The sequence below is a fragment of the Lactuca sativa genome, chromosome 5 (genome assembly GCF_002870075.4).
Source record: "Lactuca sativa cultivar Salinas chromosome 5, Lsat_Salinas_v11, whole genome shotgun sequence".
Taxonomy (NCBI): domain Eukaryota; kingdom Viridiplantae; phylum Streptophyta; class Magnoliopsida; order Asterales; family Asteraceae; genus Lactuca; species Lactuca sativa.
This window is the reverse complement of record NC_056627.2, coordinates 345,285,387-345,301,983: the sequence shown is the minus strand read 5'-3', so window position 1 is coordinate 345,301,983 and position 16,597 is coordinate 345,285,387. Positions and strand designations below refer to the sequence as shown.

The 16,597-nt window shown below is 33.3% G+C and overlaps 1 protein-coding gene across 1 annotated transcript; it reads left to right on the top strand.

Annotated features, from left to right (window-relative positions):
* Positions 1 to 5,725: 5,725 nt before the first annotated feature.
* On the top strand, positions 5,726 to 8,227 carry LOC111912570 (acyl-lipid omega-3 desaturase (cytochrome b5), endoplasmic reticulum). Its single transcript, XM_023908304.3, has 8 exons — positions 5,726 to 6,129; positions 6,276 to 6,365; positions 6,475 to 6,541; positions 6,648 to 6,740; positions 6,838 to 7,023; positions 7,097 to 7,177; positions 7,427 to 7,564; positions 7,866 to 8,227. The coding sequence occupies exons 1-8, from the start codon at positions 5,810 to 5,812 to the stop codon at positions 8,046 to 8,048; spliced, it is 1,158 nt and encodes a 385-aa protein (XP_023764072.1). The 5' UTR covers positions 5,726 to 5,809; the 3' UTR covers positions 8,049 to 8,227.
* The last annotated feature ends 8,370 nt before the right edge of the window (positions 8,228 to 16,597 follow it).

Below are 16,597 nucleotides of genomic sequence, written 5' to 3'. Positions count from 1 at the left end.
TTGCTACCTCTACTGCTACTAAAAGACAAAAGGTCCCTAGGGTTACTGAGCTTTCTGAAGTAATGAAAGAATGGGATCTAATTATTGAAGAAGATATGTCCTTTGCAACAAAAAACAACACAACAGCTAGAAATAGATCCATACTTAAGAATGATGTTAGTATTGTTCCAAAAGTTGCATCTGGCCGAAGGAAGTATGGATGAGCATAAAAGATAACTTGAGAGGTTTAATTATGAAGTTGAAAAGATGAAAAAAGTTGAAGAAATTCTATTTAAAATCGATCTGTCAAAGTACGTTGTTGTTTTAACATGAATAAATTCTCATGATCTGATTGTAAAGGTTAGATACACTAAACCAAGGGGGGGTTCTAACAATGCATCTGAATAGAAAAGATTCAAAGGGTGAATACCTTGATAAAGTTTTTGTATTTGACCTCGTCAAGTTTGAATACAACATGTGGCTAGAAATTCAGGATATTATCAAAAACCACAAGGGTATTCATGCTTAAGAGTTAAAGTTGGCTCTGATCCTGATGATTAATAAAGTCAGGAAGCTTAATTTGGTTCCACTTGCTGAAGCAGCTTATTCATCTACGCTCCAAGTGCCTCAAGGTTTCAAAAGAGAAGATCAAAGCATGCTAAATTCCTACTACCCCTCGAAGATGTCCACATCAACAATTCATTACTAATGGGAGTTTATCATGTTTAACATCTTTTCATTCGAGAGCATGAACATGGAATATTTTATCTTGATGGAAATGATAGAATGTATTTTCAGAGGTCTAATGAGTTGTACAAGACTCCCACCAAACACTTGTTTCATTTTAGGCTAGAGTGTAATGACAAGTTTGAGGCTGATAGCTATCATTGGCTAGTTTCTTTTGAGCTAAATAAAAGAAGAGAATAACTTGTGTGTGATGATTTCAAGTGGATCAAGCCAAAGATTATTGTTAAAACTGATAAAGTGTGTCTTCATGACTTTCAACTCGATTAGGTTTTGATATCATAAGATTAGGGAGACTGTAAGGTTAACCTTAGAATCTTGATGTATCAAACCAATTTCACGTTGATATATGTTTGTCAGCGTTTCAGGCGCTGCCCAAAGCTTCTCACTACAATGTAAAGTTTTTGTTTGCTATAAGTTTCTAGATCTGTTATCTTTGCGATAAGATCTTTTAAATATTATATATATATATATATATATATATATATATATATATATATATATATATATATACACATACATACATACATACATATATATATCCAATTCCTGATATGTAGGGATTGTTTTAGAATAGATTTATATGTAGTGTATAATCATGTATATGTTTTCTTCTCATTGTAACCTAATAACCTAATAGCCGCTTTGTGCACCTTCTCTTTGTGAGAAAGTTTTCTTAGTGAAAACAATTAATCAAAATCTCTTTTCGATTAAGCTTTATGAAAATCCTTGTTCTTACTGTTTGTCATTGTTTGTTGTATTTCGTTACGATCATACATTGATTATTGTTTTGATGATTGTTACAACCTCGCATTGTTTAACTATTAAACACTTTTTTGGGGACTTTTATTCGGTGACAAACTTTTTCGATGAAATCAAGTAAAATTTAAGTTAATAACAACTTATATCCCATAAGAGGGTGTTTCACGTGTGTGCTCATAATGGGACCGTGAACGTTTTTTTCGTATAAATTCCCAACAAAGATATGACATAATATGATTTGATTATATTAGATAAGTTTTGGATGGCTATTTCGATGATGGGTATGAAAAATATATTTATGTTTTTCATAGAGCAGAAAAATTGAAAGTGAATCTATGTAGTTTTAAATGAGATAAAAAGTTGTAATTTATGTGTTACTCACATTGATATTAGTTTCAATCTCAGTCTCTCGATCAACTATACACAAAAACAATCAAAACGTGTCATGGAGTTTCTTGTATAATATAATAGACATAATTGAGCATCTAGGAAGATAAAATATTTAGATTTTCACATCATGTATTTGATGGGTTTGAACCAAAAGAACATCCTATGTACTCATGCAAACCCTAATGCTTGGATCTAGGTTTCTCTATTGTACATGCAATTGATCCAAGACTTACAAACCCTAGATCTAGTGTATATATTTCGAAATTGATACAAGAAATCAGATCTAGATGATTACCTCTTCTTCAAAGCTTGAATCTTATTGTCCTTGGAGCTTAGAGTCACAAGTGTCACTCCTCTAATGGGTTACAAACACCACAAGAAAGAGGATGATCTTGGAGAGAGGTTGGAAGTTGTTGAAGTCGGGTCTAGTACTCTTAGAAGTAGGGTTAGCCGATTTTTGAATCCTTAGGAGTCTATTTATACTTGTGCTATTAGTGTTTCAATCAAAACTCTAATTGGATAGCTTAGGCATTAAGCAGTCCAAAGAACCTTCCAGAACAAAGGCGTTGGATGAAATTAGATGGGCTCCCACTCTAATTTTCGTCCACCCCTTAAATCCAAAAGGATTCTCAGCCCAAATCAACTATCACACAATTGACAGTTCTAGTCCCCTTTATTTAATTAATCTCTTTTAGCCACATAATTAATTCTTAATTAACTATTCTCTAATACTAAACTATATGATTTCTCCTTTAATATATTATTTACATAACATATTAATAAATCATAATAACCTCTCTTTTCATAAATCATCCTATCATGTTGCTTTGGTGAAGGCAACCCAAAAGGACCATGCACAACCGGGTCAAATACTTACTAAATATACTTACAGGCTTAGACACTAATCCAACAGTATTCACTAAAAAACATATCTTATAAATTTTCTAAAACACATAATTTTTTTCCATGGTGTTATTAACAGGAAGAGGCGGCAGCTTGCTATCAGAGGCGTCATGATTGATAGTTCTTGGGTTGATGACCCCAGGAGAGTTAAGAAGGAGTTCCAACTTTATTACCAAAATCTTTTCATGAAGAAAAGAGTGAGTTGACCCTCTACTAATTCTAATCTGTTTCATTCTGTCACGGAAGATCAGGTTCTCTTTCTTCAAGCTCCTTTCTCTCGAGAATAAATAAAAAGGGCTATTTGGGATTGTGGTTCTGATAGAGCTCTTGGGTCGGATGGTTTCTCTTTTGGTTTTCTTACGAGATTTTGGGACCTTATCCCAGATGATTTGGTTGCTTTTGTTTAACATTTTCATGATCATTGCTCCATTCCAAAAGGCTGTAATGCTTCTTTCTTCACGATTATCCCTAAGGTTCGAGACCCTAAAATCATCAAAGATTTTAGACCTATTAGCCTAATAGGTTGCCAATACAAAATTATTAGTAAACTTTTAGCTAATAGGTTGGCTGCGATCATCGGCTCTATTGTTAGTCTTGAGCAATCTGCCTTTGTCAAAGGTAGACAAATTTTAGATGGTCCGTTTCTTCTTAATGAGCTGGTTTTCTGGAGTAAAGCTACGAACCATCCACTTATGATTTTTAAAGTGGATTTTGAGAAGGCCTTTGATTCTATCTTGTGGGAGTACCTTTTGGAGATTATGAAGATTATGGGCTTTGTCAACTTGTGGTGTGACTGAATTATGGAGCTTCTTAGATCTGCTAGAGCTTCGGTTCTTGTCAATGGTTCCCCATCTGATGAATTTCAAATACAACGTGGTTTGAGACAAGGAGATCATTTGTCTCCTTTCTTGTTTATTTTGGTGATGGAAGGACTTCATGTTGCTTTGCTTAAAGCTCAAACTGCTAATGTGTTACCTGGCATTTCTATTAGTGAGATCGATATTTCTCACTTGTTTTATGCTGATGATGTTATCATTATGTCTCCTTAGGACCTCGTTAATGTCTCCCGTATAATTCGTATCCTGCGAGTTGGAAAGCTAAAAGCCTTTCGTCTGGTGGACGTCTTTCTTTGATCAAGGTTGTTCTTGGAAGCCTCGGCAATTACCTAATGTCTATCTTCATGGTTCCGATCTCAGTTGTTAACACCCTTGAGTCTCTTCGAGCTAGGTTCTTCTGAGGCGCTGACTTAGATGAGAGATGCATGCATTGGGTTCGGTGGGATAAAGTTTTAGCTCGAAAAACGGAAGGGGGGCTCGGTATTGGCAGTTTGTTTTCCTTTAATCGGGCTCTTCTTTTTAGATGGCGGTGGAGATTTTTTCACAACGCATACTTGATTTGGGTTAAAGTTGTCAAAGCTATTTATGGTCCTGACAGTGGGTGCAACTCCCTGTCTCAGAGGAGAGGGTTGATTGGTCCGTGGAATGGTGTTATTCGGATGTTGGTTCAGTTAAAAAGTCGTGGTCTTGATCTTAAATTTTTTTGTCCTATTATGATTGGTGATGGGAATAGAACTTCTTTCTGGCGAGATGTGTGGAAGGGAGATGTTCCCCTGGCTACTTCTTTTCACAGGATTTTTGCTCTTGGTCCTCATAAATCGCTCACTGTCTGTGATAGATTTCTTATCGGATGGGATTCTGCTCTTCTCAGGCGAACTCCTAGAGGAGGTATTGAGGAATCTCAATGGGTTGATTTTACTTCTTTGATGCAAGAAGTCTCTCTTCATTCTCACCCAGACCGTTTGGGATGGACTATAGACGCTTTTGATTCTTTTTATGTTTCCTCCCTCATAACTTTTTTGGATACTCATATGTTATTGTCGGGGAGATCTATGACCCGTTGGAATTCTTGGGTGCCAATCAAAGTGAATATTCTCATTTGGAGATTGCAGCTTCGAAGTATCCCTACTAGAGAGAATCTTTCTCTACAAGGGATCACTATGAATTCGATCCTTTGTCCGATTTGTTCTAATACTGTTGAATCTCTTGATCATCTTTTTGCCGGTTGTAATCAGCTGATTGAGATTTGGACTCGTGTTGCTATTGGGTGGGGCGTCCAAACTCCTCCTATGTGCTATATTGATCATCTTCTTTCGTGCCCCGATTCTCTTTCGTTAAAAAGAGGGCAACATCAAGCCTTTGATGCGGTCATTTTCACTATGTTTTGGTGTTTATGGAATTTTCGTAATTTCATCATTTTTGGAACGACGCAACCTAAGAAATCTTTTATCTTAGATGAAGTCATTGATAGATCTTTATTTTGGATTTCCAATAGGTATAGAAAAGCTAAAATTATTTGGACCTCTTGGTTACATAACCCTCTTTCAGCTTGTAATTTGTTGTGATTACTTTCTTTTTTAGCTTCTTGCTAGTTTTCTTATAAAATCCGCCGTTCAAAAAACAACACAGAATTTTTTTAAAAGCTCTTTGGTTAATCAAATATTTATCATCTTTGAAAACCTTATAAACATTTTGGTCTAATTTGTTGTTTTTAACCACAAATGAGTGAATGACACTGATTTTATTTTTATAAATATGTTGTTAAAAAAAATTATAAAAATTTATTTTGTCTTGTACGATGATAACTAAAATGTTTTCTCGTAGGACTATTTTTGCAAGTAAAAAAAAATCTAGTAAACTGTATTAATTGGTTAAAAATAATGTAAAAAAATAAATATAAAATACAATTAATAAAATAAAATAAAAAAGTTGTTAAATAGAGAAAATAAAATAAAATATATAAATAATTAAAAAATTCATAATATACTCGATAATATAAATATAATAACATACTTTTACATTTATTCTGAGTAATATTTGATTTTATATTATTATTCCGTAAGGTTGTTACTACTTGCACTATTCTGCATCTATATATACCCATCCCCAATCACCCATTATTCTTGGAGTTAAAGAAAATCAAAGCAAAGGTTTTCCCTTCTCTCCCTCCGCCACACCTTGTACCTCTTGCTTCAATGGCGGTTTCTTCTCCAGATGCCACAGATAAGCTTCATCAAGCTTCGCCTCTCGTCAATGGCGTCCATAAGAATCAAGAAGAATTTGACCCAAGTGCCCCTCCTCCATTCAAGGTGGCTGACATCAGAGCTGCCATTCCCAGTCATTGCTGGGTCAAGAATCCATGGAGGTCTCTCAGCTATGTCCTCAGGGACATTTTGGTCATTTCCGCATTGGTCGCCATAGCTGTTATCTTCAAAACCAGTTCATGGGTTTGGCCGATTTACTGGGTTGCACAGGGCACAATGTTTTGGGCAATCTTTGTTCTTGGTCATGATTGGTACGTACATTGTTAACCTTTCAATACCTAATCATGCTTTACTCACTTGTACCTTATGCATTAATTTACTTGTACAGTGTGCCATTACAGTTGTACTTTTTTTTGGATCTGAAATCCTTTTCTTTTTCTTTGGTTCCCATTCTCAGTGGCCATGGAAGCTTTTCAGACAACCCTAATCTCAATAGCGTCGTGGGCCATATTTTGCATTCTTCGATCCTCGTACCCTACCATGGGTGGTATGCTTGTGCAATTACCAAATTAGCCCTATCATTATTCAATTATTTATTTATATTATATATTATATTTAATTTCTTTGTATTATTACTTTTATTTCTTAAAACATAGGAGAATCAGCCACAGGACCCATCATCAAAATCATGGTCATGTCGAAAATGATGAATCATGGGTTCCGGTAATTTATCATTTATTGTTAAATAAAGTTGTTGATAGTTATTATTGCACAATAAATTTTTATGTATTAACTGATGATATTTAATTAATTAATATTTAATATCCAGTTGAGTGAAAAGACTTACAAGACATTGGATGCTCCAACTAAACTACTCAGATTCAAAGTTCCTTTTCCCTTATTTGCCTACCCATTGTACTTGGTAATCATACTTCATACGTCTATTGAATAATTACTAACTTGTACGGTACTACTATTCAATGCTTGACCCGACCCGTTTTTTCTTTGTGGGAAAACAGTGGCAAAGGAGCCCCGGAAAATCAGGGTCACATTTCAACCCATATAGTGACATGTTCACCCCTAATGAAAGGCATTATATTGTGACATCTACTTTGTGTTGGGCTCTAATGGTGGCCAATTTAGCCTTTTTGTCAATTATTATCGGCCCAACCCTATTGTTCAACCTTTATGGCATTCCCTACTTGGTATGTTTATTCTTTTTCGATCTAGGGGTATTATTGTCATTTTACCAATGGTCTAACGCGCTTTCGTCTACAGATATTCGTTATGTGGTTGGATTTCGTTACTTATTTGCATCACCATGGCCATGAGCAAAAACTTCCTTGGTATCGTGGCAAGGTAAGGATCAAGTTAATTGAACATGTATATATTGGATACATTGATCCATATATACTGATCCATCAGTGTATATTGTTTATTGTATATATACTGATTGATCAGTGTATATGTATATTATTGTATATTGTATATACATTGGATACATTGATGGATCGGTGTTTATTGTATATATATTGATCGATCAAAGATCATATCATTGATTATGACATATAAGTTTACATTGATGAGTGGTTTTTATGATTTCTAAAGGAATGGAGCTATCTGAGGGGAGGATTAACAACCGTTGATCGAGATTATGGAATATTTAACAACATCCATCATGACATAGGCACACATGTTATCCATCATCTATTCCCACAAATCCCACATTATCATTTGATTGAAGCGGTATTTATTTTTTTTCAAAAATTTATGTTAATTTCGACTTTTTGATCAAGTTTTAAAATTTATTTAGTCTTAGGGGTGTTTGGCTTAGCTTTTCAGGGAGCAAAAGTCCTTTTTGGAAAAGTCACAAAAAGTCAGGTTTTCCTGACTTTTCCAAAAAGTTCATTTTTACTTGTATCCAAATCCAAAAGTAGCTTTTAAAATGCATTTGCCAAACATCTTTTGTTTTCTATCTTTTCCTAAAAGAACTTTTGGCCTCTAAAAAGCTAAGCCCAACACCCCTATAATTTTGTATGTTGTGTAGACAATGGCAGCAAAGTCTGTGCTCGGGGATTATTATCGGGAGCCGAAAAAGTCTGGTTGGATACCTGTTCACTTGATAGACAACTTGGTGAAAAGCATCAAACAAGATCATTACGTTAGTGATGCGGGTGATGTTGTTTACTACCAAACTGATTATCGAATGCTTGGGAAGAAAATGGAGTGATTAAACCCTAATATCAAAATGTCGTTGCAAAAGAAAACTCTCTAAAGAAAATAAGACAAATTTAGACGCTATATTACTGTATTATTTATTTATTGTTGTGTAACGGATCTTGAAAAATTTGTAATCCAATATTTAATTGTTTACAAATTTTTGATAGCTATTAAACTTCACTTTTTGCATTGCTCGTGACTCGTTTGTATATATGTACATGCGTATCTTGTATCTGTTGCTATAATAGAGTAAATTCAAAATAACGTTAGATGAACAAATGAGCTGGTCTTTATGTTGGCCCATATCTTAATGGACCGCTTGTTATTTATATTATGGACCACCTGATCGATTTGGTACAAACGGTCCCCCCTTTTACAAAATTCTGAAATAATATTTTCGATTCTGTGTAAATGATATGGTTTGATTTTGTTTTCATCATATCGTTAACTTTAACGATTTTTATTTGGTAAAGTTTTATTCTATTCTATACTGAATAATCACATGATATTATTCCAATTGGTTTGGTTTATAAATTCGTATCCAAAATATATATAACCCAAGTCTATCCTCCTTAATAAATGAAGGTTTTTTTTGCCACATGTCAATCTCTTATGAGTTTTGACACTTGTCATTTTATGGTATTTTTGAGTAAATGTTTTTTCCATTTGTCATTTTCTTATTTTATTTATCTTTTTTAATTAACACATCATATTTACACCTTAATTAATAATTATCTTAATTGAAAATAACCAATAAATTACAATATTACAAATCATATAGTATTTAATATGTTTTCTTTTAAATTTAAATTTTAAATTTCAAATTTAAATATATTTTTATTTAAACCTTCATATTTAATTTTTTTTATCCAACCCGTATAACATACGGGTCTCACAACTAGTCTACTATAATAAATAAAAATTCATTTTGTCACATGTCAATCTCTTATGACTTTTGACACTTGTCATTTTATGACATTTTAAAATAAACAATATCTAAATGTAAATTTCTGATTTTTTTAATTTTTAAAATTAAAAAGTCACATAATACTTATACTTTTATATGTAAAATATTAAATGAATAAATATGATAATAAACTGCAATTAATAACTTTCTTTATTTTTTATTTCTTATTTTATTTAAATAATATTTATTGTTTACACTTTGCTATTTAATATTTTTTTAATCAATCCGTGTAATACACGGGTCTTAAATCTAATATGACAATATTTAAAAGTTATTTTTAGCTTATATTGTCTTTTGTAAAATAAAATGAGTAAATACAATAGTTATATATTCTCTGACATTGTATTAATTCAGTCATGTTAATTCGTCACCAAACTTCGTATGTCATATTGTACATATAGTTATTATGTTCCAAATAAATAATTGTACCAATATGTTAAACTACAAAAAAGAAGGAAACTATTAGACGATAGTCACAATATACCAAAAGTATATAACAACAATCGTTACATGATAAAGGTATGTAACGACTAACGAGATTACACGATTCAAAATGGCAAAACACAATATAAAATAAGATGATATGAAAGTGAAAGTACAATGGTACATTCTCAAAATATTTGATGAAATAACATAAGAATAGATTAATATAAACATTAATTCGGTATGAAACAAGGAATGCAACATGTGGAGCACATGTAACGCATAGTCAGGTTGCTCTCTTTTTTCATGATATCCGAATACATATATCTTTTTGATATGGGCCTCTTTCCGTATAAGGAATTTGAATGGGAAAGAAGCTGGTATGCTTTTTCTGGTCTAGAATCAAAGTTCTTAAAACTATTTTTCTTTTCTTGGTACAAATGACGTGGAGCCTCCAACACAATTTATTAGAGTTTGACAAAACAGAAAAAGTAACAAGTCAATTTGTATCAACAAACATTACTAAGAGGCCCCTATAGAAAAAGGCTCTTAGACTTATTCGCCTTTTAAGTTGTTTTATTTTGTTTTTAACTTGTTTAAGATTTGGTATAAACTATAAATACAATTAGATTAGATGCTTTTTATTTCATTCTTTTGCTTTTACAAAAAAGTAAAGTCATGTTTCTTATTACCTCCTCTTGCAATGAAAACTCAATAAACTTCTGAAAATGCCCAATAACTTCTTATTACACAACAGAAGAGAAAAAAAAATGAAAACAATTGCTGAAAACACCCAACATCCCTTAATATGAAAATCAAAATCAGGAGAGGGAGTAACGCTTGTTGCCACCTAGGAGGGGGGGGGGGGGGGGGGGAAGAGAAAAGAATTGTTAGTAGGAGCCACCATTGTTTCCACCGGATAAGAAACAAAGGGAGTCGGAGAGAACCTCTTGGAGGAAGGCAATACTTGTACCTTCTACATGCCATTAGTACAAATGTAGATAACATAATCAAGTACGTGCATCATGTCCAGTTGTGAAGCTCTTACCGGAATGAACTTGTTAGAGAAACTTTGCCTCATTGTCGATCATCATAGATTCAGTTTTATTTTATAAACTAGGTGTAAGATCCATGTATCACATGGGTTAATTAAAAAAAAATTAAATATAAAAATCTAAATATTTAAGAACTTTGAATTTATAAAAAAAATAAGAAAAATAATGAATTATCAAAATTGATTTTTCTTTTAAATCTAAATAAATAAACAAAATAAACTAATGAACTTTAATTTAGTAATTTTGAAATAAAAATGTAAGTTCATTAATAAAATTGATATTCATTTATTACTACATTTATTGTAATTATTATATTAAAGTATTATGCGGAATTTATTAAAATAGAAAAACTCATAAAATGACATGTGGAAAAGAAATTAATTAAAAATAACCACAAAATGACATTTGGCAAATTGAATGAGAGTGTGACATGTGGCAAAAAAAATCTTCATTTATTAGAGTAGAGATAGGGTTGTTTACCATTTTGTTTGCAAAAATGGGGCGGTTCGAGTTTTGCTTGCAAAAATGGGGTTGCAACCCCAATTGTTTCACTAGATTAAGTTGAAGTCACATAAATGGTCTTTTCATATTCGTAGTTGTAATGAAATCGATAATGAATTACAATATCAGAGTAAAGTAAGAATGATGAACACGAGATTCAAACTTTTGCAAAAACTCAGAAAATCAGAACATTTTTGTATGAATCTTGCTCTGATACCAAATGTAGTTGTAATGAAATCGAGAATGAATTACAAGATCAGAGTAAAGTAAGAATGATGAACATGATATCTAAATAATTCTGTTTGGCTCGATTATGCTTTCAAGAGTACAAAGAGTTCTTAGACAAAATCACGAAAGTTCTTATCTATCTCTAGTACACCTCCCTATTTATAGGAAACATGAAAGCATATAAAAAATATAAGGGACATTACATGAAAGTTTCGAAACTAAAAGCGCCTTTATAATAACATTACAAAATAACAAAACTATTCAAAACATTTGACACCTCACAATACAATTCGACATCAACATTCTTTTATAATGAAATGCATCGAATTTTTGAGTGGAAAACACCGGTTTAGTTTGAGAATAAAAATTTCTTGGTTTATTCAAAAATTGATTTTGTCTGGAAAAATGATTTTGAGAAAATCTTGTTTGTTGATTTGAATTGAAATTATTTGTTGTATGATGATTTGTAAAGCTCTTTGCATTTGATGTTTAACCTTTTGTTTGAAAATTTGATTTGGACTCTTGATTTTTAGACTTTGAAAAATCATTTTGCGGTTTATGTTGAGACAAATCTTTTTGAGTTAGAGCGAGATTTTTCTTATTGTCAGCTTTCTTTTGAGAAGAAGTTTGAACTGATTTAGACTTTTTTGGTTCAGATGTTTTATTCAGCAAAACATTCGATTTCTTGCGAGACTCTATTGTTTGCCAAAAAACTTTCTTTCTTGTTTGTCTCTTTGAAACACCACTTTCTTTCAAAATTGTATCAATTTGTTTCTTAAACTCTTGAGAATTAAATCGAGAATTAATTTTGACATGTTGTGAAACATTATCATCTTCTTTTGAAACATCTTTTGATTTTTCAGATTTTTCAACCCAAACACGTTTTGGTTTTTGTCTTTGAAAAGTATATGAATTATGTGTGAGATTATTTTCGACGATACTTTGGTTTGAGAAAAATCCTTCTTTTGATGACTTCTTGTTATTCTCTTCAATCATTTTATTAAACTCAGGTTTAATTTTATCATAATTCCTTGTTGTGACAAAAACTTGAGTTGGAAAAATAACCTCATCTATACATTTGAAATTCGGATGCACAACTGTACTTGTCTCAAGTTAATGAGAACCTTTTTCCTTCATAATTGTGTCGAATTTCTTAGTTTCTTCAAAAACTTGATCAACTACAACCCTTGGTATTGTTGTTTCTTTAGGAACATTATCATCGTCATCATCACTGTCTGTTTTACAATCTTTGACAGTCACATGGTCAAGATCAAGAACTTTTGAAGTTGAGGGTAGAGTAATGTCAACTTTAACCTTAGAATCATTACGTTTTTTTGTCTTTAGTCATTGAAGTGACATTAATGACAGAAAACTGAGAAAAGTCAATAACTTCCTCCTCTTCAATTTCACTAATATCATCAGATTCATCTTCGATATCAGCAAAATTAGTTTGAGATTCAGATTTTGAATTTGCAATTCTTTCAAAATCTTCATTTGTTCATTTTTGGTCAAGGTCTCATTCACAATATCAACTAATTCATTAACATCCAAAACATATATCAATTTTCACTATTCCATATGCATATCTATTATCTGGAACCCTATCGAATTCAGTAATTGTCTTTTCACAATCATAGGAAATATAGTCTATTTTCTCCCTTTCGAATGCTAAAAATGGCAAAAGTTTCCTATGTTGATCTTTGCTAATATCCAAAGAATGATGCAATGTTGTCAATTTTCAATATAAACGTTTGGCTGAGTTACAGTAGATATTTCTTTGTTTTAACAACAGTTTAACATCAACACTCAAACTGTCCCTATCACATATCAGATTCGTTATTTGCATATCTAAATATTCTATTTTAACTTTCTTCGATTCCAACATCCTCTGATTTTCTAAAAGTCGTGTGTTCGACTTTTTAGCATCATTACTAGCAGAAATAAGTAAATCATTAACATAAGTAACTGCTGCATCAAACTCAGATAGAATCGAATCATATGCACTAGAGGGAATATTAAAAGATTGTGAAATAGAACGTACCTGAGAAATCATTGGTGCTTTGTATGAAGATGTCGAAACAAAGCATTTCCCAGTAATTTTCTCTTCCTCTTCTTCTCATGCTTCGCGAACATAGCCCCGTGTGTAGGGTTTTGCATCTCTTCATCATCAGAACCATATGACCAAATCTGGTATGTTCCATCTTCTTCATCCACACCTTTGGCCACCAAAGACAATCCCTTCCTCTTTGCACGCACCTCTTCCAACCTTTCAATGTAATAAGCTTCATCTTTGACATTGCTCTTCTTTTCTTCATGCTTTCTCAACATACAGTCACTAGCCATATGATTCGCCCCATTGTAGTAATGGAAATCGAATCCAGATTCACCTTTCAGCTTTTTCTCTTTCTTCTCTTCCTCAGCACGAACTTCCTTTTTCTCAACCTTCTTCTCTACACTCCCATACTTTCCAGCAAAACTTCCCTTAACTTCACTTGTTTTTGACTTTGCATTAAAAGGCTTGTAAAATTTCTTTACTCGATTGTTTGAGTAAAATGCAACAGCTTCGTCATTATAGTTGACGATCAAACCTTCATCCTCTAAATTTTCCTTTTCTGCAACCTCTTTCTCAACTTCCCTTCAATTAGCTTTCAAAACAAGTGCAAGTGGACCTCCTATACTGATCTTCAATTCCTTAGCAATCTCTTGTACTTCGGACTCATGTGCTTTCATCACGTTCTAAAGATCATTCAGAGAGTAATAATTAAAGCTTTGTTGTCTCTTTATCATGAGGCACACATTTCTCCATTCCTTCCGAAGACCCATGATGAATGTGAGATTGAACTCCATTGTTAATCGGATAACCCCATATCGGTTACATTTGAAGATTAGCTCATTCAGACAATCATAATATGATTCAATGGTCTCTCCTTCCTTCTGCTTGAATTCTCTTAATTCAAACAAACATTTCTTAACAGTACTGATCTTCGTCTTTTCACTGCCTTGATATTTTTCTTTCAAAGTATCCCAAATTTCTTTTGCAGTTTTACGACTACGCACGTAATTGTAAACAATAGGAGGAAGAGCACCTCTGAGTTCTCTCATACACTTCTTTTCATTTCTCAACAATCTTTCAGTCTGATCATTGACATTTTGATTGTTTGAGGAGGTTCCAATACTCTGAACAACAGTTGGAGGATGAACATCACCGAGAATACACTTCCACAATTCTTCATCAATTCCGTTCAAGTAATCATCCGTACGATCAACCCAGTGATCATACTATTCAGGAATCAGCATCAGAATCTTCATTGATGAACCAAGGAGATGAGAGTAAGACGTCATCATGTTCATGTTGAAGTTCGCCATTGTTGTAAGGAAAATTTTGAGAAAAGCTCAAATCGAATTGAAATCAAATAGGCTAAAACACTCAGAATTCACCAATCGAACACTCGGTTTTACAACTAGAACGCAGAATTGACTCACAACAGAAGATCTAAGATGATTTTATGAAGCAAAAGAGTGGAGAATTGAAATCTGAAACGAGACTTAAACAATGATCGACTTCATCAAAATATTGAACTAAGTTTGAAGAAAAAGGTTCGAAAGATCAAGAGTGACAATGGATCTGAATTTAAGAACAATGTTCTTGATTCATTCTTAACTGATAAAGGAATTTCGCATAATTTATCTTCACCTTACACTCCTCAACAGAATGGTGTTGTAGAAAGGAGAAATTGTTCATTTCGCGAAGGAGCAAAAACAATGCTCACATATGCGAATCTTCCTCAATATCTATGGGCTGAAGCAGTTTCTACTGCATGTTTTACTTAAAATCAATCTTTTATTCATCGTTGTTTTAACATCACTCCTTACGAAACTATAAACAATCAAAAACCAAATGTTAAAATTTTCCTTGTTTTTAGTTGTAGGTGCTTCATTATGAATCTCAAGGATAATCTTTCGAAATTTCAGTTAAAAGCTGATATGAGTAGAATAAGAGAAATCAAGCTTGCACACGTTTATTATTGAAAAACGTTTGGTACAACTCGATATACTAGGCCGTGAACTCTGTGGCATCAACAACCAATAATGACCTAAACAACCTCTATTTATAGTGGACTTGGGTCAGAAACTGGGTTTACGGCCGTAAACTCACTAAAAACCTACCAAAACACAATAAAGACTCAAAAGAACTATTACAATGAAAGCCTAGACCAAAACACTAACTGGACCCTTCAATCTCCCCCTTGGTTTGGTGCTAGCTTGAGCTCAGTCTTTGTCGACCACCATCACATCTAACTTCTCGATTGCTCCGTTCCACATCCGTTTGTTAATGATATCAATAACCATAGCTGTATATTCTTTGGCAGCTGGCTCAAAGATGTCTTCTGCAACTTTGATCTGATGATGGCTTAGCTGATGTATATCCCATTTCCCAAACTGAAGCATGTGTCTTTTGTCATATAAGCGAATGCATCCTTTTTCAAGTTTTATGACAGCAGAGGTTGTAGTTTCATCAAACACCCGGTACAACATGGACCGTAGAGATCCATCTGGATGATTCTGACGAATAGGAATCTGCTTTACTTGATTGGTAGTAGGCCACATCACAGATCGAAGCGGTTGATTGGTTTTGGGATCAATTACACTTGGGTATACTTTAACAATCAACTCTGAAGTCTTCATTGAAGGAAAACCCTTAAGTACTTGATCTTCCAAGAAATTCTTGAACTTTGTAGTCTTGGGATTCTGAGATGGATTTGAAAAAGCAGCCTTTGATAACTCTAACAGATCAACTCTGGTCCTGGAGTGAAAATCATGATCATCTTTATATAATTCAGTATTGCCACTCTTCCGTCTTACGATCCACATATTGAGAGTGTCGTGAAATCCCCATGAGATGATCCCTGACCTATCACCATATACATTTCTAAAACGATTCTCTCCAAGATTTGTAAAGGTGATGGTGGGCTGATCCACAAGAGCATTTTGATTCGAGCTCCTTTTGAACAAAAATTGACCCGTCTCAGCAGATTCGGCCAGTTTGGCACGTTTTAAGGCCACAACAATCGGAGCTTGAGCTGGATCCTCCTCAAATCGATCTACAACACGAGATGTTTGAGCAGATGTCACAATGGGGTGAGCTTGAATATGCAGATTGATCCTTGACTCATCAGCAGATGTCTTGAACTTGTCACCAAGTTTCTCTTCTAGCTTTTTCTTCAAATCAAAGTAGCTTGAAGTAAGGAGATTAAAGTGATCTTGGAGGTCAGAAATCTGCTTAGTCTTCAAAGTTTTGTCCTTTTCCAGATTAGAAACTTGAATCTTCAGTTTGGCATTTTCGCTCAAAAGATCAGTAACTTGGATATTGAGCTCAATGTTCTT